Here is a 24,305-nt window from a genome sequence, read left to right on the forward strand (position 1 = left end):
TCATTGAATGATTTTTTGTGTGTGCAAATGAACTCAAGCTTACGGACAATGTCAAATGTGATATAGCGAAGCACCTGAGTGAGTTGGGTGCGCAATTGCACAGGACTTTCCCGAAACATACAACACAAACAACTGGATTCCTTATCCCTTTCATGCCCTGCCTCCAGTCCACTTACCGATATCTGAACAAGAGAGCCTCATCGAAATTGCAACAAGCGGTTTTGTGAAAATGTCATTTAAACAGAAGCCACTGCCATATTTCTGGATTGGGCTGAGCTCAGAGTATCCTGCCTTGGCAAATCAAGCTGTTAAGACACTGATGACCTTTGCAACCACGTACCTATGTGAGAGTGGATTCTCGGCCCTCACTAACATGAAAACTAAATACAGGCACAGACTGTGTGGGAAAAGGTTTTGAGACTGAGACTCTCTCCAATACAACCCAACATTGTGGAGTTATGTGCATCCTTTCAAGCACACCCTTCTTATTAACCTGTAGGGAGTTATTCACAATTTCTGATGAACAAATAAGGTTTTATATGTAAGATGGCTAAATAAAGAGCAAAATGATTGATTATTATTATTTGTGCCCTGGTCCTATAAGAGCTCTTTGTCACTTCCCACGAGCCAGGTTATGACAAAAACTCACACTCATTCTTATGTTTAATAAATGTATTTTATAGTGTGTGTGTCGCATGATGGCTTACAATGATGGCAAAAAACAACATTTGAGAGTGTGCTGACCCTGGTGCTAGAGGGGGAACGCAGCTGGAGGTTGAATGTTTGAAGGGGTACGGGACAATAAAAAGTTTGGGACCACAGCTCTAGGGCAACGGTGTCTAGATGGAATTTGTATTTGTGGTATTGGATTTCCCCCAAGGGCATAAGAGGGTAAGTGGAGGAGGGTGTGTCTTTAATGAGTTTGAAAATCAGCCAGTTCCCAGTTGTTCTGTTTGTATTGTGATTGTGACGTCATGTTGTAAAAACGTTCACAGCGTGAAAATATTCACAGTCAATAATTGCACGCACGTCTGTGTGGTGGCTGAGCTCATGGAGATGTTTCTCTCACACCCCATCGCCCTTGATTTAGCTAGCTAACTAGCATAATTAGAAGTAAACTGGTCGAGATGGCTTGTTTGTACAGCTAACTAACCAACATATATATATATATATATATATATATATATATATATATATATATATATATATATATATATATATATATATGCACTGTCAATCGAAAACATAGCGCCCATGTCTTTGCAGTAGCAAAAAATAAATAAAAACATTACAAATAAAAATAATTAAAATGAAAAGAATAATAATGTATAATAATAAAAAAAGAAAATCTCTCATATCAACTCTCAACACTTTGAACCGCAAGTCCAACTATTTATATACTTATCTCACGCCTCAACAAGCTTTTGATTGGTCAGAGTCAATACTCCTAGCCACCATTAATTGGCAGCTGTGTGAAAGAAATGCGCGTGCCCACAAAACACTTTCGAGGTCGAGGGAGGGTGTAAGAGAAACATCCGCATGAGCTCAGCCATCCACATAAAGAGATACGCATGAAATGATTGAACTGGGAACAATTTCAGCTGGGAGAGATTTTACTGCATTACATCTCAATCAGAAGAATTGGGAACTATTTCACGCTGGGATGATTTTTACATGACACCCTGCACAAATGGGACAGTTCGTTTTGCACGGCCCACCAATGGAATTCAGTGGTGGAAACAGTACCATACTTGAGTAAAAGTAAAGATACCTTAATAGAAAATTACTCAAGTAAATGTGAAAGTCATCCAGTAAAATACTACTTGAGTAAAGGTATTTGGTTTGAAATATATTTAAGTATCAAAAGAAAAGTAAAAGTATAAATCATTTGAAATTCCTTATATTAAGTAAACCAGACAGCACCATTTTTTTTTCAATGTACTGATAGCCAGGGGCACACTCCAACACTCAGACTTAATTTACAAACGAAGCATTTGTGTTTAGTGAGTCTGTCAGATCAAAGGCAGTAGGGATGACCAGGGAGGTTCTCTTGATAAGTGTGTGAATTGGACCATTTTCCTGTCAAAATGTAACGAGTACTTTTGGGTGTCAGGGAAAATGTATGGAGTAAAAACGACATTATTTTCTTCAGGAATGTAGTGAACTAGAAAGACATGCAGATTCTGGTAGGTAGGCTACAAACTATAATAAAATTAGGTTGTCGTCAGATATTCAATATTCACAGTAGGCCTGAGATACAGTATGATCACTTATCATGCTGACCGACCTGATGGTCTGCATTGGAAATATTGTGAAAAATATCTGGCCTAGGCTATAGATTAGGATATATACACTACATGACCAAAGGTATATGGACACCTTCTTGTCGAACATCTCAAATCAAATGTATTTATAAAGCCCTCTTTACATCAGTAGATGTCACAAAGTGCTAAACAGAAACCCAGCCTAAAACCCAAAACAGCAAGCAATGCAGATGTAGAAGCATGGTGGCTAGGAAAAACTCCCTAGAAAGGCAGGAACCTAGGAACAAACCTAGAGAGGGACCAGGCTCTGAGGGGTGGCCAGTCCTCTTCTGGCTGTGCCGTGTAGAGTTTATAAGAGATCATTGCCATTAAGGCCAGATTGTTCTTTAAGATGTTCAAAGGTTCATAGATGACCAGCAGGGTCAAATAATAATCACATCTCATTCCAAAAACATGGGCATTAATATGGAGTTGGTCCCCCCTTTGCTGCCTCAACTCTTTTGGGAAGCCTTTCCACTAGATGTTGGAACATTGCTGCATGGACTTGTTTCCATTCAGTCATGAGCATTAGGGAGGTGGGGCACTGATGTTGGGCTATTAAGCCTGTGTCGCAGTCGGTGTTCCAATTCATCCCTAAGGTGTTCGATGGGGTCAGGGCTCTGTGCAGGCCAGTCAAGTTCTTCCACACCGATCTCAACAAGCCATTTCTGTATGGACCTTGCTTTGTGAATGGGACATTGCCATGCTGAAACAAGAAACGTCCTTCCGCAAACTGTTGTCACAAAGTTGGAAGCACAGAATCGTCTACAATGTCATTGTATGCTGTAGCGTTAAGATGTCCCTTCACTGGAACTAAGGAGCCTAGCCCGAACCATGAAAACCCCCCCCAGACCCTTATACCTCCTCCACCAAACTTTATAGTTCGCACTATGCATTTGGGCAGGTAGCGTTCTCCTGGCATCTGCCAAACCCAGATTTGTCGGACTGCCAGATGGTGAAGCGTGATTCATCACTCCAGAGAACGCGTTTCCACTGCTCCAGAGTCCAATGGCGGCGAGCTTTACACCACTCCAGCCGACGCTTGGCATTGCGCACGGCAATCTTAGGCTTGTGTGCGGCTGCTCGGCCATGGAAACCAATTTCATGAAGCTCCCATTTCATGACGAACAGTTCTTGTGCTGATGTTGCTTCCAGACACAGTTTGGAACTGGGTAGTGAGTGTTGCAACCGAGGACAGGCAATTATTACGTGCTTCAGCACTCGGCATTCCCATTCTGTGAGCTTGTGTGGCCTACCACTTTACGGCTGAGCCGTTGTGGTGCCTAGACGTTTCCACTTCACAATAACAGCACTTACAGCTGACCGGGGCAGCTCTAGCAGGGCAGAAATTTGACGAACTGACTTGTTGGAAAGGTGCTATCCAATGACGGTGTCACGTTGAAAGTCACTGAGATCTTCAGTAAGGCCATTCTACTGCCAATGTTTGTCTATGGAGATTGCATGGCTGTGTGCTGGATTTTATACACCTGTCAGCAACGGGTATGGCTGAAATAGCCAAATTCACTAATTTGAAGGGGTGTCTACATCCTTTTGTAAATATACTGTACATTCTCTGTTCTGCTACTGGTAGGCCTATAACATTATGTGAACTGATCTGAACAGGTTTAGGCTGGTCATCTAGGATATGTAGGCTATAGCCGAGGTACAGACCTTGATCTGCATATCACTAACAAACTGCTATTATGCATTATATTACTTTACATAATATAACATATCTTACTTATTGCAAAAAAAAACATTCTAAATGGATCGATGCCCGTTTTAGCCCTTCTGTCTACATTCTAAGATACGTTTAGAAAAGAAGAGATTGAAAGACAATAAATAGCCTACTTTTAATGAATATAAATAAGTGTGAGACATGGCCTTGTGTTGCTGCACTGTCTATAACTACCTTAACAAACAGTGACTTATTATTATTGTTATTGACTGTTACCATGGAGAAGTGATGTCACAACTACATGTTCATGTGCTTGCATTAAATCGCCTGATTGTTTCGATGTCTGTTTGTAAATGTTTTATTTCAAAGAGAGAATGACTAAAATAGAACAATTGTCATTCAATAATTAATTGTCACTGTGTTAACCACAACCAACATGCTGGATCTCTGTTTAGGGCTCAGTGCTCTAAATTGAGTCTCTCTGGGGAGAGAGCGAGGGGAGGGCCTGACTCTAAAATGAGTCTCTCTGGGGGACATGACACCAAAACTAAGATGTGAGCTGACAATGTTGTTTAATAATTTATATACCAAAATACAGGAATCAGAAATGTTGGTACCTTCAATATAACTGTTCTAGATTTGAGATGTTTATGAAAATAAGTTCTTTGCAAAATGCTATGTATCCATTGTTTAGCTGGAATGGAATGGAATGGAATGTTTGTAACCTGTATATTTGACTGTGACATGTGGTTGTCTCACCTAGCTATCTTACACTTTTTTTTACAATCGCTATTTCTCAATACTTAGGTCACTTTTTCAGAACTCTTCTCACAGTGAACACAACAGCTGTGGATCATTTTTCATTGCTTTGGCACAAAATGCATTCAATGACTACATCTTTCAAATGTCATGACTTCTTTTCTCACTCAGACACAACCACCACCAAAACTCTATGTACCTACAGGCCAATTTGCACGTTTACATACTCTTTTCAAAACTGTTAAACAATTAGACCAACCACAGCTGATTACCATTGTAGCTGAACACCTATCTAGGTGTTAGTCTTTCAATTTCATTACCCTCTATACAAAAGGGGACATCTTAGGAATAATGCTGTACTGTAATGTAAACATGGACCCAGCCAGAGATAGAGAAGTGGCTGACAGAGGAAGAAAAAAATGAAAAAATGTAAGAAGAGTGGCTGGGAGAGGGAGAGGAGTACGTCTGCATGGTGGAAGAAGACTGAGAGGAAGATCAAGAGCTGCAGTCTCAGATGAGATTAGGGCTACTATAATTGATCATGTAATAAATCATGGTCTATCAATAACAGAGGCTGGTCTGAGAGTGCAGCCAAATCTGCAACGCTCAACAGTGGCATCTAGTGTGAGACATTTCCGGCAAAACATCAGGTAATATGTGCATTCTGCAAGGGCATCTGACTGAACTGCACATTACAGAAGTAAATTGAGCAAAGCCTCCAAACCCACTTGTGTGTAATTGTTTTTCTATTTCTGCTTAAGAGTAATTGATAATATTCAGAAGTCATCTTATATTCGACGTTGAGTGACGTCCTTTAATGAACCCAGTTTGATCTGGATTGATTCATTTTGTAACTACCTCCTCAATTCTTTTTGTTAAAATCTCAGTAAGGATTTTAGAGTCACAATTTAGTAAACTTACTGGTTTATGTGAACCACAGTCTAGTGGGTCTTTACCTTGATTCTTTAACACGGCGAAGATTGCTTCACACCAAGTATCTGGATATTTATTGCGCTCTATAACTTCATGAAGAACTCCTCTGATCAGCAGTATTAGTTCTTTCCTGAATGTTTTATAGAACTCACAGGGGAACCAATCGGGATGCATGCTTCTGATGGCTGCTTCTATCTCTGAGTCAGTAATGGGGGCGTCTATCATTTCCTTATCTTCACACGATAGCTCTGGCAGCTTCTAATGTGTGAGAAAGTCCTCTGGAGAAGAAATATCTTTAGGTTTCTTATATAGGGTCTCATAGTACTCAGCAAATGTCTTATTTATTTCTTTGGGGCAAGAAGTAACTTTTCCCTGCACAGTTCTGATATTGGGAATACATCGTTCAGATGCATCCTTTTTAAGTTGCAGTGCAAGAAGCTTCCCTGGTTTGTCTCCCTGAGTATAGTATTTATTTCAGGCAAATTTCATAGAACCCTCCGCTTTATAAGTAAGAAGCATATTAAGCTCCCCTTTCGCTGCATTCAACTGAATTAGTGTCCCGATCCCCTTGTTTCTTATGTCTTTCTTCTAATTGGGAGATTTTTCTTTGAATCTTCTCTTGTTTTTGTATACATACTTTTTTTTGCAGCGATGAATAGGCTATGATTTGACCACTAAGATAAGCTTTAGCGCTCTCCCATAAAAGGGTTGGGCTGATCCATTTTTGGAATTTAACTCAACAAAAGGTAAGTTCAGCTTGAATAACCTTTTGAAAAGAAGTTTCTCCAAGAAGAGAAGCATTTAGCCTCCACCTGTATGTTTCATGTTGTTGATCTTTTAACTTTAGTTTTAAGGATACCGGACTATGATCTGAGATGGTGATGTTATTAATAATACAGTTTTCTACCTGATGAGCTAAGGTCTGAGTGATAAGAAAAAAGTATATTCTAGAGTAAGTGCCATGAGGATTTGAAAAGAAAGTATAATATTTTGTTGTTGGGTTTAACGTTCTCCTAATATCAATAAGCCCTTGTTCTTCACAGTGAAATTGAACTGCTCTAGACATTTTTAATGTGGGACCACATGGTTGTGACTTGTACAAATGTGGAGATACTGTGCAATTAGTCACTTTCAACTACATAATGTGTATTTGAATGCTTAGCAATCTCTAAGAAACATCTATTAATAAATTGTGGGGAACCATCATTTGGTGCATACAAATTAGCAAAAGTAAAATTTACGCCAAATAATAGGCCTTGAACAATAACAAACCGACCCTCTGAATCAGTTACCTGATGTTTCAATGTAAAAGACAGCCTCTTATTAACCAGTATACAAACACCATTTATTGTGAGGAGGAGTGAGAGGAGAAAAGGTCTGACCTAGCCATTCATTTTTAAGCTTTTTGTGCCCCTCGTCTGATAACTGGGTCTCCTGGAGGAGGGAAATGTCACAATCCATTTGTTTTAGCTGTGTCAATATTTTTTTCCATTTAATCACATGGTTTTAGCCCTTCACGTTATACATTAAAATGTTAAGTAACTTCATTGTCAGCGTAAAGTGTCAATATAAAACACTACAGACCTTGATTTGAACTGGCCTTTTCCTTGTACCCAGAACTGCAGACAGAAATGCTCCTTTGTTTTTCATTTCAGTACAAAACACACAGAGGAACAACAAGAACATCAACACAAAAACAAGTGTCTCCACTGGAACAAAGGGAGCACGAACAGTGAAATTAAAAGTAGAACACTTAAGACTGCCACATTCCTGGGTGGCAGATCTAGGTGGTGTGGTGTTCTTTAAACAAGGGGGGGGGGGGCAAGACCCAGTAGCGGGGCAATTGTGGAAACTAAGTGATAGTTCGGCCTATATTATAGTATATCTGACCTAATATTTATCACTAGACAATTTTTCTTCAGCGACCTATCATTTAAAGAGTAACCTAGATGCAAAAATAAATAACAAACAAGTCGAGGAGCCCATAAACAGACACGCATGAATAGACATTCCCTGCACTCCGTTATAAACTATGAAATATAGCTCCATAGCCTATTAAATGTTTTCCCAACTCAAATAATATTAGGCTATAAGAAAACAGAATGCAAAAATAAAATAAATAATATAAGCATATGTGGGCAGGCTAACTGTCTCTCCCTCTAAACAGGTTGTCTTAAACAGTAAGGGTTAAATGCTGGAAATTCAACGTAATCCAAAAGCCTTGTATAAATAAATAAAGAATCAGCACATATTATGCTAATATTTTGACAAACCTACACTTGGGTAGCCTATATGTAATTGCCATAAAAAGCATTGTGTCATATGCGTCGTAATGATGGGACCAAACTGCAGCAGGGATGTGAATCATCTTCTTGATTTATTAAAGAAATTAACACTGAACAAAAGACCGACGATAAACAGTCCTGTAAGGTACATAGACTATACATGGAACAATCACCCACAAACACAAGAGAACATAAACCCACTTAAATATGGCCTCCAATTAGAAGCAATGACAACCAGCTGCTTCTAATTGGAGGTCGTTCCTAAAACTAACATAGAAATAGACAAACTAGAAAACCCACATAGAAATAGAAAACATAGAAACCAAAAACCCCAAAACACACTAAACAAACACACCCCTGCCATGTCCTGACCAAACTACAATAACAAATAACCCCTTTTACTGGTCAGGATGTGACACATTGATAATCTTTACTCTATACCCTACTAAAAGAGAATGTGGGAATGAGGAAAACAGGCTATTCTGTTTTTCCCCAGATTAAATAATTACCTTATCATCCCAATAAACTGTAGGTCAAAGATTGATGAATTAGTCCAGCAATAAGATCCCAATTATGAGCATAAATCGTGGTAGTTTCCAGTCCTTAAGAAGAAGGGATCGCTTCAGTAGTCAATGTGGACTGGACAGTGTTCCACGGTAGATTTGGCCAACTTCTTAGGCCTTGTGTCCTTCTGTCTCTCACTGCTTCTGTGCCCAACAATTTGCCACATAGTCAGCATATTTTTCTGGACCCTGTCCTCAGATCCGAAAGGTGGTGTAATCCCAATGGAGCACAGGAAGGACTTGGCATCAGGTACAGAATCCAAGCTGTGGGTCTTGCTCTCATGGGTGACGCGCAGCTTCGCAGGGAACATCAGAGAGTATGTGATGCTTTTGGCTGCCAGTTCTCTTGATCCTGTCGTAATCTTTTCTATTCCGCAATAGCTCTGCTGAATAGTCATTGAAGATAGATATGCATTTGTCTTTGTAGAAAAGTTCTCCCTTGGTTCTCGACAGCTGTATTATATCCTGTTTCGTTGGCGCATGATGATAGCGCTGGGCCTCTGTGTGTCCTTCGCTCCGGGCCTGCTCTGGGCTGCAGGTGCGGTTCTATGAGTCCTCTCTATGACCAAAGGTGTAGCAGTATCGATTTCTAAGATCTCCCTCAGCATTTTGTCAACAAATGTAGACATTTTCTGCATTGATTTCGACCCCAAAAATGTGAACTTTATTACGACGTGAAAGGTTATCCAACAAGTCTCTCTTCTTTTGCAATTCCTCTACCTGGCCCATCAGGTAGCTAATAGCCTGGTCTTGTATTAACTTTTCGACATGTTCCTCATTCTTCCTTTCAATGTGGGTCATCTGTTTATCATTTTTCTCTAGAGTAGCCTTCATGCCATCGATAGAGATTTGCATTTTGCCGAGTGAGGTGGCTGTGTCTCGTCTAAATAACTTAAACTCTGCCATGAGAGATGAACCTCTGATTTAAACACGGTGAACATAGCGGATTATCTTCTCTTTGATGCCGTCTTTTTCACTTCAATATTTATCTTTACTCATTGTCAGTCCGATTTAGAAGGTCAAATATGTATTTTTAACTTGTGAAGTTTAATTTAGGCCAAAATTGTCAAGGAGCTTGATCAGCACACAGCCTTTCCCCAGAATTCCATTCAGGAAGTCCGAACACACACATTTCTAATTTTACACGAACACGCCACACACATACATTGTCAAAGTAGACAGACCAGACCATTTTATAAAGCAGAATCAGTCCAAAGACAGTGAGGTATCAGATTTAGATTGTATTGAGTATACTGTCCACAACATATCTAATTTGACATTGAAGCTAACATTTCAAATGTTTTATATCCGGTGACAGTATATAATGTAATCTTTTATTTGAGGGTATTTTCAAACATATATTTGAAGTCGGAAGTTTACATACACCTTAGCCAAATACATTCAAACTCAGTTTTTCACAATTCCTGACATTTAATCCAAGTAAAAAGTCCATGTCTTAGGTCAGTTAGGATAACCACTTTATTTTAAGAATGTGAAATGTCAGAATAATAGTAGAGAGAATGAATTATTTCAGCTTTTGTTTATTTCATCACATTCCCAGTGGGTCAGAAGTTTACATACACTCAATTAGTATTTGGTAGCATTGCCTTTAAATTGTTTAACATTGGTCAAACATTTCGGGTAGCCTTCCACAAGCTTCCCAAAATAAGCTTCCCAATACTTTGACTTTGTTGTCCTTAAGCCATTTTGCCACAACTTTGGAAGTATGCTTGGGGTCATTGTCCATTTGGAAGACCCATTTGCGACCAAGCTTCAACTTCCTGACTGATGTCTTGAGATATTGCTTCAATATATCCACATCATTTTCCATCCTCATGATGCCATCTATTTTGTGAAGTGCACTGGTCCCTACTGCAGCAAAGCACCCCCACAACATGACGCTACCACCCCCGTGCTTCAAGGTTGGGATGGTGTTCTTCGGCTTGCAAGCCTCCCCCGTTTTCCTCCAAACATAACGATGGTCATTATGGCCAAACAGTTCTATTTTTGTTTCATCAGAACAGAGGACATTTCTCCAGAAAGTATGATATTTGTCACCATGTGCATTTACAAACCGTAGTCTGGCTTTTTTTAATGGAGCTTTTGGAGCAGTGGCTTCTTCCTTGCTGAGCGGCCTTTCAGGTTATGTTGACATAGGACTCGTTTTACTATGGATATAGATACTTTTGTACCTGTTTTCTCCAGCATCTTCACAAGGTCCTTTGCTGTTGTTCTGGGATTGATTTGCACTTTTCGCACCAAAGTACGTTCATCTCTAGGAGACAGAACGCGTCTCCTTCCTGAGCGGTATGACGGCTGCGTGGTCCCATGGTGTTTATACTTGCATACTATTGTTTGTACAGATGAACGTGGTACCTTCAGGCGTTTGGAAATTGCTCCCAAGGATGAACCAGACTTGTGGAGGTCTACAAAAAATGTTCTGAGGTCTTGGCTGATTTCTTTTGAAGGTAGGAGTTTGAAGGTAGGCCTTGAAATACATCCACAGGTACACCTCCAATTGACTCAAATTATGTCTATTAGCCTATCAGAAGCTTCTAAAGCAATGACATAATTTTATGGAAATTTCCAAGCTGTTTAAAGGCACAGTCAACTTAGTGTACATGTATGTAAACTTATGACCCACTGGAATTGTGATACAGTGAATTATAAGTGAAATAATCTGTCTGTAAACAATTCTTGGAAAAAATGACTTGGGTCATGCACAAAGTAGATGTCCTAACCAACTTGCCAAAACGATAGTTTGTTGACAAGAAATGTGTGGAGTGGTTGAAAAACGAGTTTTAATGACTCCAACCTAAGTGTATGTAAACTTCCGACTTCAACTGTATCTTCTTCACATTTCAGAATGAAAGCACTTCATGTATCTAGTCCCCCCATTTGAAGAAGTCATAGGTATTCTGACCAATTCACTTATAGTGTATTAAAGTAGTCAAAAGTTTAGTATTTGGTCCTAAACTCATTGGTAGCTTTTGCAGTTTGTTTTGGGTTATGTTTTGCCCAATAGTAAATGAACAGTGGATGACGACTGGATTAATCTTCTAAGTGAGTAGGTAACATATTTCAAAACAATACTAATCCTGATGATGGCATGATTAAGAAAGATCATGAATGAATCATGAACAATTATGAGTGAGAAAGTTAGAGGCTACCATGGTGTCCCTGATTTCTGCTTCTGCAGAACTACAGCTTATATTTAATATGACCAAGTCAGTAATGATGGTGGTTTTTGACTTTGACTTAACTTGAATTAAGATGTCACAACGTCCACAGAAGGTGGCGCCCCTCCCCGGTCTGGCGGTGTTCGGCGGTCGTCGTCGCCGTCCTACTAGCTGCCACCGATCTATGTTTCAGTGTCTGTTAGTCATGTCTGTTTTTTGGTTGCACTTGTCTTGTTTGTCATTAGTGGGGGGGTATTTAGTTTGTCTGTGTTTAGTTAGGATTCGTGCGGGATTGTTCTATGTTGCGTGTGGTAGGGGTTGAATTGATTTAACGTAGTTGCTTTTGCTACGCATTCATTTAGGCATTAGGGTTGCCGGGCTGCGCCCCGTCTGACTTTTAGAGTGGAGCTGCCACTCGTCATTTGACTTTTGTGCAACCTGCCTTATATGTGGATTTTGCCCCTTGGCAGCATTAAATACGTTTTGCTCAAACGGAACTCAGTCTCCTGCGCCTGACTCATCCTCCAGTGATTTATCTGCCCGTGACATAAGACTTATTCTTAGTCATATTCTTCACAGCAGTCAACACTTACATTTTTTAAGTCCAGGATTCATTGTGTGCTCTCCACTATGTTCAACACTGTAGAAGTAAGCAGAAGAACAGACAGTCATTGATTGATACACATGAACTCACACACAGAGGTAAGAATGTTTGTCTTAACTAGCCTCATAACTCACACGTCTGATATGAACATTGACATAAACCCTCTACATACTTGAGTTTCTCCAGTCTGCAGTGTGGATCCTCCAGTCCAGCAGAGAGCAGTCTGACTCCTGAGTCTCCTGGGTGATTGCAGCTCAGGTCCAGCTCTCTCAGGTGTGAGGGGTTTGACCTCAGAGCTGAGACCAGAGAAGCACAGCCTTCATGTGTGACTAGACAGCCTGACAGCCTGCAAAGAGTAAAATAATTTAAAAGTCACACTGCTATTCTTTGGTGGTGAAAATAGTGGCAGTATATTTTTTTAACATATTCATATGTCCTGAAATCTGTCATATATTTTTCTAAATGAATGTATCATTAGAAATGACAAATGTTCAAAGTGCTGCTTGTAGATATATAGCATAAATATTGGAGTAGACTGACCAGACCATTATACAAAGCAGAATCAGTCAAAAGACAGACAGTGAGGTATCAGATTTGGATTGTATTGAATATACAGTCGACAGCATATCTATTTTGACATTGAAGCTAACATAGTAACTGTTTCCTATGAGGTGACAGTATATAATGTCATCTTTTATTTGAGGGTATTTTCATATACACTGCTCAAAAAAATAAAGGGAACACTTAAACAACACAATGCAACTCCAAGTCAATCACACTTCTGTGAAATCAAACTGTCCACTTAGGAAGCAACACTGATTGACAATACATTTCACATGCTGTTGTGCAAATGGAATAGACAACAGGTGGAAATTATAGGCAATTAGCAAGACACCCCCAATAAAGGAGTGGTTCTGCAGGTGGGGACCACAGACCACTTCTCAGTTCCTATGCTGCCTGGCTGATGTTTTGGTCACTTTTGAATGCTGGCGGTGCTTTCACTCTAGTGGTAGCATGAGACGGCGTCTACAACCCACACAAGTGGCTCAGGTAGTGCAGCTCATCCAGGATGGCACATCAATGTGAGCTGTGGCAAGAAGGTTTGCTGTGTCTGTCAGCGTAGTGTCCAGAGCATGGAGGCGCTACCAGGAGACAGGCCAGTACGTCAGGAGATGTGGAGGAGGCCGTAGGAGGGCAACAACCCAGCAGCAGGACCGCTACCTCCACCTTTGTGCAAGGAGGAGCAGGAGAAGCACTGCCAGAGCCCTGCAAAATGACCTCCAGCAGGCCACAAATGTGCATGTGTCTGCTCAAACGGTCAGAAACAGACTCCATGAGGGTGGTATGAGGGCCCGACGTCCACAGGTGGGGGTTGTGCCAACAGCCCAACACCGTGCAGGATGTTTGGCATTTGCCAGAGAACACCAAGATTGGCAAATTCGTCACTGGAGCCCTGTGCTCTTCACAGATGAAAGCAGGTTCACACTGAGCACATGTGACAGACATGACAGAGTCTGGAGACGCCGTGGAGAACGTTCTGCTGCCTGCAATATCCCCCAGCATGACCGGTTTGGCGGTGGGTCAGTCATGGTGTGGGGTGGCATTTCTTTGGGGGGCCGCTCAGCCCTCCATGTGCTCGCCACAGGTAGCCTGACTGCCATTAGGTACCGAGATGAGATCCTCAGACCCCTTGTGAGACCATATGCTGGTGCGGTTGGCCCTGGGTTCCTCCTAATGCAAGACAATGCTAGACCTCATGTGGCTGGAGTGTGTCAGCAGTTCGTGCAAGAGGAAGGCATTGATGCTATGGACTGGCCCGCCCGTTCCCCAGACCTGAATCCAATTGAGCACATCTGGGACATCATGTCTCGCTCCATCCACCAACGCCACGTTGCACCACAGACTGTCCAGGAGTTGGCAGATGCTTTAGTCCAGGTCTGGGAGGAGATCCCTCAGGAGACCATCCGCCACCTCATCAGGAGCATGCCCAGGCATTGTAGGGAGGTCATACAGGCACGTGGAGGCCACATACACTACTGAGCCTCATTTTGACTTGTTTTAAGGACATCAGCCTGTAGTGTGGTTTTCCACTTTAATTTTGAGTGTGACTCCAAATCCAGACCTCCATGGGTTGATAAATTGGATTTCCATTGATTATTTGTGTGATTTTGTTGTCAGCACATTCAACTATGTAAAGAAAAAAGTATTTAATAAGATTATTTCTTTCATTCAGATCTAAGATGTGTTGTTTAAGTGTTCCCTTTCTTTTTTTGAGCAGTATATATCTGTTTCACGTTTCAAAATGAAAGCACCTTATGTATCTAGCCCACCCATTTGAAGAAGTCATAAGTATTCTGACCAATTCACTTATAGTGTATTAAAGTAGTCAAAAGTTTAGTATTTGGTCCCAAACTCATTGGTGGCATTTGCAGTTTGTTTTGGGTTATGTTTTGCCAAATAGTAACTGAATAGTGGATGACGACAGGATTAATCTTCTGTCTAAGTGAGTAGATAACATGTTTCTAAACATTACTAAATTAATCCTAATGATGCCATGGTTAAGAAGAATTATGAATAATAATGAGTGAGAAAGTTACATAGGTTACAACAAAACAGAACCTCTCAAGACAGAACCTCTCAACATTACCAATTACAGAGAGGGGTATGATATTTGTGCCTCTGTAACCTTCTCATTCATCATCATTCACATTTCATTCATGATTATTCATAATCATGGTAGGATCCACATGAATGTAGAAGTGTTCAGAAACATCTTCTATTCTTACTTACAATACAAGTGACTGCAAAATGACACAGGACATTATTCACCATTCAATTACTATTGGGAAAAACGTAATCCAAAACAAACTGTAAATACATTCAACAAGTTTGTAGAGTCACAAGCTTAATGTAATCACTGCGTTTAAGGAATATGGGACCAAATACTAAACTTATGACTACTTTAATACAATATAAGTGCATTTGTCCAAATAATTACAACTTCTTCAAATAAGAGCACTAGAGATATGAAGTGCTTTAATTTCTAAACGGTAAAACATATGTATGTACTGTTGCCTAATATGAAACATTCTATCTCAAATCCAAAATGGTGGAGCATAGTGCCAAATTTAAAACTGTAAGCTTCACTCTCCAAACACATATGGTGTGGACAATGTGTGCCTGGTAAACACATGTGGATCTGGGAACAGTTATCACTTGTTGACCAACTACAGGAATATTGACCTCAGAGTCTCCAGTTTACAGTGGGGATTCTCCAGTCCAGCAGAGAGCAGCTTCACTCCTGAATCCTTCAGGTCATTGCTACACAGATTCAGCTCACTCAGATGTGAGGGGTTTGAGCTGAGGTCAACACTTCACAGGATGTGTCTGTGAGTTTACAGCCAGCACGTACGCCAACACAGAAGAACTAGCATAACAGACTGGTTGTATTAAAATGGTACGCTTAGCTTTCCCTGCTTACACTGTTACCCGTGCACAAATAATGTGTACGTCGTGCATACATGGCTCAATGCTATAACTTTTAATGATCAGTTTGAGTTATAGTTTGTTAAGACTTTTCAGCTGATAGAAAGTGTAGTCAGCCGATGAAAATACTGTTGTTCCTACATACAGTAAAGTTTGGTCTGAGGGATAGTCACATGAGTACTTACAGATCCACTCAGACAATGAAAACACTGCTATAACTACAATGTATTTTGGTGTGCAATATTTACATGAATACTTACAGAGCTTTCCTGCAGCCTCTCACAGCTGGAACCAGTCTCCTACGACCCTCCTCTGATGTCTTGTAATCCTTCAGGTCAAACATATCCAGAACCTCCTCTGATATCTGCAGCATGTAGGCCAGTGCTGAGCAGTGGGCAAGGGAGAGGTTTTTGGATCTCTTCACTGACCTCAAGTACGCTTGGATTTCCTCCTGTAATGAATGGTCTTTCATCTCTATCAGACAGTGGAAGAGATTGATGCACCTCTCAGGGGAGATGTTCTTCCTCTGCATCACCTTAAGGGATCTGGACATGCCAGCCTGGAGACACGCACCTCAGGGCTAGTGCGGGGAGCTGGCCTGGGGCTCCATTGTTGCCCCGCAAAACTGCCCTTGTGCCCCCCCCAAAAAAATTATTGGGGCTGCCTCTCGAGTTTACTAAACTCTTCCATAGCCCTGGAAACGCTCATCCTTATCTCTGCCCACGTCCATCCTTCCTCCTCGTTCCTCTGCTGCTTGGTCCAAGTTTGGTGGGTAATTCTGTCACAGCTGTCTTCAGAAAAGGACCAAAATGCAGCAGAGTTAGTATTCATCCTTCAATTTAATTAGAACGAACACTATACAAAAACAAAAACAAGGAAACTGACAGCCAACAGTCCTGTCAGGTGCAACCACACTAAACAAGAAACAATTACCCACAACCCCAAAGAAAAACACACACTACTATATAGGACTCCCAATCAAAGGCAACTCAACACACCTGCCTTCAATTGGGAGTCCAATCACCAACACAACGCTTAACACAAAAAACCCTGCCACATCCTGACCAAAACTAATCCAATTGCTCCCTCTGCTGGTCAGGATGTGACATTATAGTAGTGACTAATGTGTTATATGGAATGATTAATGTGCAAATGTACACATGAGGCCTGTGTTTGAGACAGAATATTATGTGGGATGGAATGTGATCGGGGTGATAGAGTGGTATCATCCCCAGAGACCATGTATATTGTTACAGGAAATAGCTTGTAGGAAAGGGACGACAGCTAACTGTGCACCCTATAGAGACTAATATGAAGTTAAATTGAACGTTACACATACCCAGATAATGGTGAGAGTAGCAGAGATAGTGATGTCATTTCAGACACTATTGTCAACTTTCAAGAAATCTGTGACTGACTAAGAGTTTGTTAGGTTGGATATTCTTCCAACGTCACCAATCTCTTCCTCATTTCTAACAGACAGCAAACACCTGACATAACTCCCAGAAGATTGGGACCAATCTACCCTGAGCACAAGAGAGTATTATCCACAGGTAGGTCAAGGTGATTAGTGATGTTGGTGGCTAGGGGACCGGGTACGAGTTGCGAGATAGGTAGCGAGTATCTGAAAGGTTCAGTGCTAGATCTATCAGTGAACCACGGACCATAGAAGAGCAGGAGACAGATTACAGGCAGTAGTTATTCAGCAGTCGCTGTAGGGACAGTAACTGAAGGATGCTATAGTAACAGCATGGAATTGGACTATGCCGCAAATGAGGTGTTTTGAGGGCAGTGTTAGTAGTAGCAGGGGTTACTTTAGTAGCATTGTTGGGATATCATTTTATGAGGCCATTGATGTTGAAACGTACATACAGTGCTGAGTTACCTCAAGATGAGGTAAAGTTGATTAAGGCCACCGTACTTGTATATCTGGTGGCTATGGAGGAGGAAGGAGATGGGGAGCAAAGTGAAAATGACATGGCTTGGGAACACCTCTTGGAGCCTGTGGTCTAAGGTGGAAGACTGGGTGAAAGCATGAGGTTTTTTAGGGCCTTCATTTTTGTGGAACCCAGCAGGAAAGTATCCTGTAGGTATAGAGTCAGGTGAAAAGAGAGTGGGAATTGTCATGTCATCAAACTTTGGTTGTTCTTTGCATATATAATTATTATAATTATGCGTAGCTTAACACAGTACTAATATTTTCTATGCTTTGTGTTTCTCTTTGCTTTTCAAGCCTTGTGATATCACTCTCTTAGGAACCAGAAACTGTAATGGAGAAAGTCAAAAAACTCCAGCTGAAATGTCATTCTGTTGTTTGACGAGAAATGGAAATAAGAGCGTGCATAGTGTGATTAAAAAAAAGTTGTGAACCTAATAATTAACTGTGAATGTTTATAATGTTTTAATCTTTGTTCATGTTTTATTATCATTGTTTGTTCTTTTAATTAATTAATTAATTAATTTCCAAGTGTCACGACTTCCGCCGAAGTCGGTTCCTCTCCTTGTTCGTTCGGCGGACGATGTCACCGGTCTTCTAGCCATCGCCGCTCCACCTTTCATTTTCCATTTGTTTTGTCTTGTTTTCCCGCACACCTGGTTTACATCCCCTCATTGCTCTACGTGTATTTAACCCTCTGTTCCCCCCATGTCTGTGTGTGGAATTGTTTCATGTTAAGGGTGTTACGGTTCAGGCTGGTTTGCGCTGGGTTTGTTTAACCCAGGTTTTGTTTTGTTTATTCCAGTGCATTGTACCATTGTTATGCTTTGTGTTGCCTCGCCTATTCTTTGGGCCAGTTATTATTAAAGTGCTTCGCTTATCACCTATCTCTGATCTCCTGCGCCTGACTTCCCGGCAACCAGTCACGCACCTTTTGACACCAAGTTTATCTAATGTTGGAACAGCATGGAGTTAAATGTTAAATACGGGGGACTGGTGGATTCTGTGCTCTGACTCCTACACTTGGAATACTGTTAATTATCAGGTATCCTATTAATGGTTATCTGTAGGAGGAATGCATATGGTAGAGGCAATTAAGCTTGGAATGTTCTGGCCAAAGAGCCCTTATTTGGCACTACATAGAACCACTTGTTTTAGTGTGTAACTTACTAAATGCATTTGGAGTTACAAACAGACTGCAAATACCAAAGCTGTTATGATAAAATGTTACACATTTTTTTAGATATCGCAAATCTCGAAACATTATATTATGTTAAAATCTAAAGCCCTTTTGCAAAAACTCCTGCATTAAGTGTTGTAGTGATTTCACTTGCTGTAGTAGCTGACGTGTATAGTGTTGAGTCATCCGCATAAATAGACACACTGGCTTTACTCACAGCCAGTGACATGTCGTTAGTAAAGATTGAAAAAAGTAAGGGGCCTAGACAGCTGCCCTGGGTAATTCTTGATTCTACCTGGATTATGTTGGATAGGCTGCCATTAAAGAACACCCTCTGTGTTCTGTTAAACTGGTAACTCTTTATCCACATTATAGCAGGGGGAGTAAAACCATAAAACAAGTTTTAACAGCAGCAGACTATGATCGATAATGTCAAAACCTGCACTTGAAGTCTGACAAAAGATCCTCCACAATTGTTTTATCATCAATTTCTCTCAGGCAATCATCAGTCATTTCTGTAAGTGCTGTTCTTGTTGAATGTCCTTCCCTATGATGAAAGTATGTTGTCAATTTGTTTACTGTAAAATAGCAATGTATCTGGTCAAACACAACTTTTTCCAAAAGTTTACTAAGGGTTGGTAACAGGCTGATTGATCGGCTATTTGAGCCAATAAAGAGGGCTTTACTATTCTTGGGTAGCGGAATTACTTTTGCTTCCCTCCAGGCCCGAGGGCACAATCTTTCTAGTAGGCTTAGATTGAAGATATGACAAATAGGAGTGGCAATATCAGCCGCTATTATCCTCAGTAATTTTCCATACAAGTTGTCAATTGATTTTGCAGGGGCCAGAAGGTTGCAGTATTGTGTATGTTGAGGACTAGTGACTTACCTAGGATCATAGTGTGTTGAGCCACTTTTAAAATTGGCAGGATGGTCCATAGAGAAGTCACTCTTCATAGACAGATGACTGGGTACTGGAGAGACTGATCTCTGGATCTGGTTGGAGCTTCTGGGGGGGAAATATATAAACCACCATGAAACAACATTTAAAAATATATTACATAAAAAAGTATTAGCAGCTTTATAGTGAATACTCAGATACATCAAATACATCTTGTTTCAGATTTAGAACGTTCTCCTCTTCTATAGGAATATAATCAATTCTGACCAGTAACTTACCTAGGGTCAAAGGTCCCTGATCCACCACTAAAATTGGCAGGATGATCCATAGAGAAGTCACTCTTCATGGACAGACAACTGGGTACTGGAGACACTGATCTCTGAGTTTGGTTGGAGCTTCTAGAAAACATAATAAATCACCATGAAACTACATTTTCAAATATAGCAAAACTATATTTCAATAGATAAAATACATTACATAAAGCATTCAAATATATTAGCAGGTACTGTATATACTCAGTTATAGAAAACAAAAATATATTATTTCAGGTTTTTAGGTACTCCCCTTCACTAGTAATATCATAATTATGACCTTGGATCAAAGGTCCCTGATCCACCACTGAAATGAACAGGACAATCCATGGAGAAATTACTCCTCTGTCACACCCTGATCTGTTTCACCTGTCTTTGTGCTTGTCTCCACCCCCCTCCAGGTGTTGCCCATCTCCTCATTCTCCCCAGTGTATTTATACATGTGTTCTCTGTTTGTCTGTTGCCAGTTCGTCTTGTCTTGTTAGGTCTTACCAGCGTGTTTCCAGTCTCCCTGCTTTCTCAAGTTCTGTTTCCCCGGTTCTGACCCCGAGCCTGCCTGCCGTTCTGTACTTGCCTGACTCTGACCCGTTTACGAACATCTGCCTGTCCTGACCCCGAGCCTGCCTGCTCTTCTGTACCTTATTGACTCTGCCCTGGATTACGGACCTCTGCCTGCCTTTGACATGTCTTTTGCCTGCCCCCTGTTTGGGTCAATAAACATTTGGGACTCTAGCTGTCTGCATCTGGGTCTTATCCTGAGTTCTGATATCTTCATAGACAGACAGCTGGGTACTGAAGAGACCGATCTGAGTTTTTTTGGAGCCTCTGGACTAGTTAATAAATGTCCACAGAGCAATTACAATCACTAAACAATATAACTATATAAAGTTGTCTTAATCTTCAAAGTCATAGTACGAAAATGTATGCACTCACTACTTTAGCTCGCTCTGGATAAGAGCATCTGCTAAATTACTGAAATATAAATGTAAATACTTGTTTCAGATTTGGAAGATTCTTCTCTTCACTAGTAGTATCATACAGCTGACTCGTGACTTACCTGGGGTCAAAGGTCCCTGATCCACCATTCAAATTGACAGGACGATTCATTGAGAAGTCACTCTTCATAAACAGACAGCTGGGTACTGGAGATTGCTCTCTGGGCCTCGTGGCTTGGTCTATTGCCGCCCCACACACTTTATCCAGACAGAATTCAGTGTAGGTAGAGATAGATTTATTTCCTCCTCCTCACCAAGCAGACTGATTGTTGAGACATCTAGTATAGAGTACAGATCAGCAGATCTAAAACCCACAACATAGTCACATCACATTCATCACCGTATTTAATAAAACATTTAAGATAAAAAACATAGTGTGTCACTTTCTGGATAAACTCTAAAAGTCAAACAGAGAGACACACAATGTATCTGACACATAGGCTACAATAAATAATGAAACATAATATCACAAACGCACAAATAACATGATACATTGACAGAAAAAAAGATATTCCAACTTCTTATCATTTTACTTGTAGCATCTTCACATAAGCCTACTGTTTCACTTCCTCATCTCAGTTCCATGTACTGGGCTAAAGTAGCAGTACTTGGACACTAGTTCTGTTAATTCCAAGTTTTGTTCCCTCTGCTTTATTCTAGATTATTAACCTGAAATCCTCACTTTACTTTGAAACTCCGTTTCAGTTCAGTTTCATCTCAAAATGGCCCAATACAGATACTGTACTTTGTTCAGTTCCAACTGGTTTCAATGCGTCACCCCTTTATATATCAACAGTAACCAGAGGGTGGCGCTAATAGTCAGTTGCATGCGACAACAGTAACTCATGACATTTTGTTCTGAATCTTGCTTCAGTTTTTTTTATTATAGTCCTTCAAGACATCGCTCTTACATTATTTTAGCTAAACCTATAATTTACAAGGAACCAGGTTTAGTTGTGTTTTTCCCCCTAATAAATATAAATACAAATTACTGTAGGTGCATAATAATTGTAAACAGGTCTGCTTGTAAACAGGCCTACAAACCCAAAAGCTTTTCATTTGAGGATGTTCATTTGTGTGCCTCAAATATTAAACTGTCTTAAAATATTTGATGATTAGTTGAATCAGGTGTGTACTGTAAGTGCTGGGTAAGAACAAAACCCTAACATTTAAAAGCTCCTCCACCATCATTACCAGACATTTGACTGATAACATGTAGGTCTACTGATTAGTTTCCACTTAGAAACTGCTGTCTGTCAGCAATAAGCTCAAGTAACAGTTCTACTAACTCGTAATATATAATTCCAGGTATTCATTATCTTACTCTGTCCTTTAGAATAGATTACTGTTCAGTAATACTTACTTTATTTTTTACTCTCTATATAGTGTTTTCTGCTCTGTCGTCTCAAAATGGATCCTGAACAAAATAACACATTTACTTTCTGTTTCAGCTCAGCCGTCTCCCCACCCTGATAATAAAGTGTTTTATTGGTATCTTCCACTAGATGGCAGTAAACACCTGCTGTAACTAGACTTTACAACAGTATGTGTTCAGTTTCTTGGTCCTGGTGACTCCTGGTCCGTTATTCATAAAGGAAGTGTCTCAGAGGAGGAGAGCTAATCTAGGATCAGGTCCCACTGTCCATGTAATCTGATTCATTATGATCTAAAAGGCTATTCATACTCTTTTTTTATACTGTCACAGGTGACTCCTCAAGATGAAGCTCATAGTTATATACTTTAAGAATCAATTCATATAATTAATTGACCTGCTTTGCCATGAACATATCTGTGAGATCTTAACGTAAAGGTACTATATAAACCTTATGGTAATTTTAATGGGGTTGAACATCCATCCCATCAGATTGTGTAAAGGATTTTATGAGTTCAGAAAAATACAGACTTGGAAGCATCTCACTGACCTCACTCTGCTGAAACACACTCAAGTAAAGACCACATAACTCTTTGGTCACAGTTTACTTACTAATGGCACTACCTACTCCAGATTACTCGTTTTTAAAAATAATATGAGCAACAAATATTTCATTTTATTTGGAATGCTAAGCCAGACAAAATTAAATGTGCATATTTATATAATGAATATGATTTTGGGGGACTAAAATGATTAAATATTAAAGCTTTAAACCTCTCACTAAAAGCTTCACTCATACATAAGTTATTCTTAAACCCGAAATGGTTCTCCAGTAGATTATTAAGAAAGGCTCATCCTTTGTTCAAAAATTGCCTTTTTGCCTTTATACAGATTGCAACTTCTCATTTCCGACTAATTGAAAATGAAATTTTGTTTAAAGTATTGCCCTTTCTTAAAACCTGTTTGGGATAGGGGGCAGTGTTTTCACGGCCGGATGAAAAAAATGTACCCGATTTAAACTGGTTACTACTCTTGCCCAGAAACGAGATTTGGATAGAAAACACTCTGAAGTTTCTAAACCTGTTTGAATGGTGTCTGTGAGTATAACAGAACTCATATGGCAGGCAAAACCTGAGAAGATTCCAAGCATGAAGTGGCCTGTCTGCGAATTTGTAGTCCTTCTTTTGCTTCTCTAATGAAACTACAGTATCTGAGCGGTTATGTGGCACTTTCTAAGGCTTCCATTGGCTCGCTAAAGCGTTCAGAAAGCGGATTGAGGCGTCTCCTGTCTCTGGGCCGAGTATACTAGCACAGTTTGTCAGTGGACAGCCTGGTGACTAAGAGATTGGAGATGCGCATTCACGAGACCATGCTGTTTTTTCTTTTCGTCTTTGAATGAATACACTATTGTCCGGTTGGAATATTATCGCTATTTTACGAGAAAAATACCATAAAAAATGATTTTAAACAGCATTTGACATGCTTCTAAGTACAGTAAAGGAACGTTTAGATTTTCTTTGTCTCGATATTATCGCGCATTACCCTTTGGATAGTGACTTGAACGCACAAACAAAACGGAGGTATTTGGACATAAATATGGATTATTTGGAACAAAAACAACATTTCTTGTGGAAGTAGCAGTCCTGGGAGTGCATTCTGACGAAGATCAGCAAAGGTAATACCATTTTTCTAATAGTAATTCTGAGTTTAGTGAGCCCTGAAGTTGGCGGGTGTCTGAATAGCTAGCCGTGATGGCCGGGCTATCTACTCAGAATATTGCAAAATGTGCTTTCGCCGAAAAGCTATTTTAAAATCTGACA

The 24,305-nt window shown here is 40.2% G+C and overlaps 1 protein-coding gene across 4 annotated transcripts; it reads right to left on the reverse strand.

The window, feature by feature from the left end:
* Positions 1-8,031: 8,031 nt before the first annotated feature.
* Positions 8,032-22,577, reverse strand: LOC123743385 (ribonuclease inhibitor). 4 transcript variants are annotated; one of them, XM_082976090.1, is made up of 7 exons: positions 22,477-22,577; positions 21,176-21,391; positions 20,086-20,205; positions 19,796-19,912; positions 16,051-16,581; positions 12,477-12,650; positions 8,032-12,340 (listed from the first exon to the last, which is right to left on the reverse strand). In XM_082976090.1, exons 5-7 carry the CDS (start codon positions 16,341-16,343, stop codon positions 12,283-12,285), a joined length of 525 nt encoding a protein of 174 aa, XP_082832216.1. In that variant the 5' UTR covers positions 16,344-16,581; positions 19,796-19,912; positions 20,086-20,205; positions 21,176-21,391; positions 22,477-22,577; the 3' UTR covers positions 8,032-12,282. The 4 variants fall into 4 exon arrangements, with proteins under 4 accessions (XP_082832216.1, XP_082832217.1, XP_082832214.1 ...); XM_082976091.1 differs by having other exon boundaries at positions 16,051-16,577; positions 19,796-19,915; XM_082976088.1 differs by having other exon boundaries at positions 19,796-19,915.
* Positions 22,578-24,305: the final 1,728 nt, after the last annotated feature.

The sequence above is a fragment of the Salmo salar genome, chromosome 06, assembly GCF_965601325.2.
Source record: "Salmo salar chromosome 06, fSalSal1, whole genome shotgun sequence".
Classification (NCBI taxonomy): Eukaryota; Metazoa; Chordata; class Actinopteri; order Salmoniformes; family Salmonidae; genus Salmo; species Salmo salar.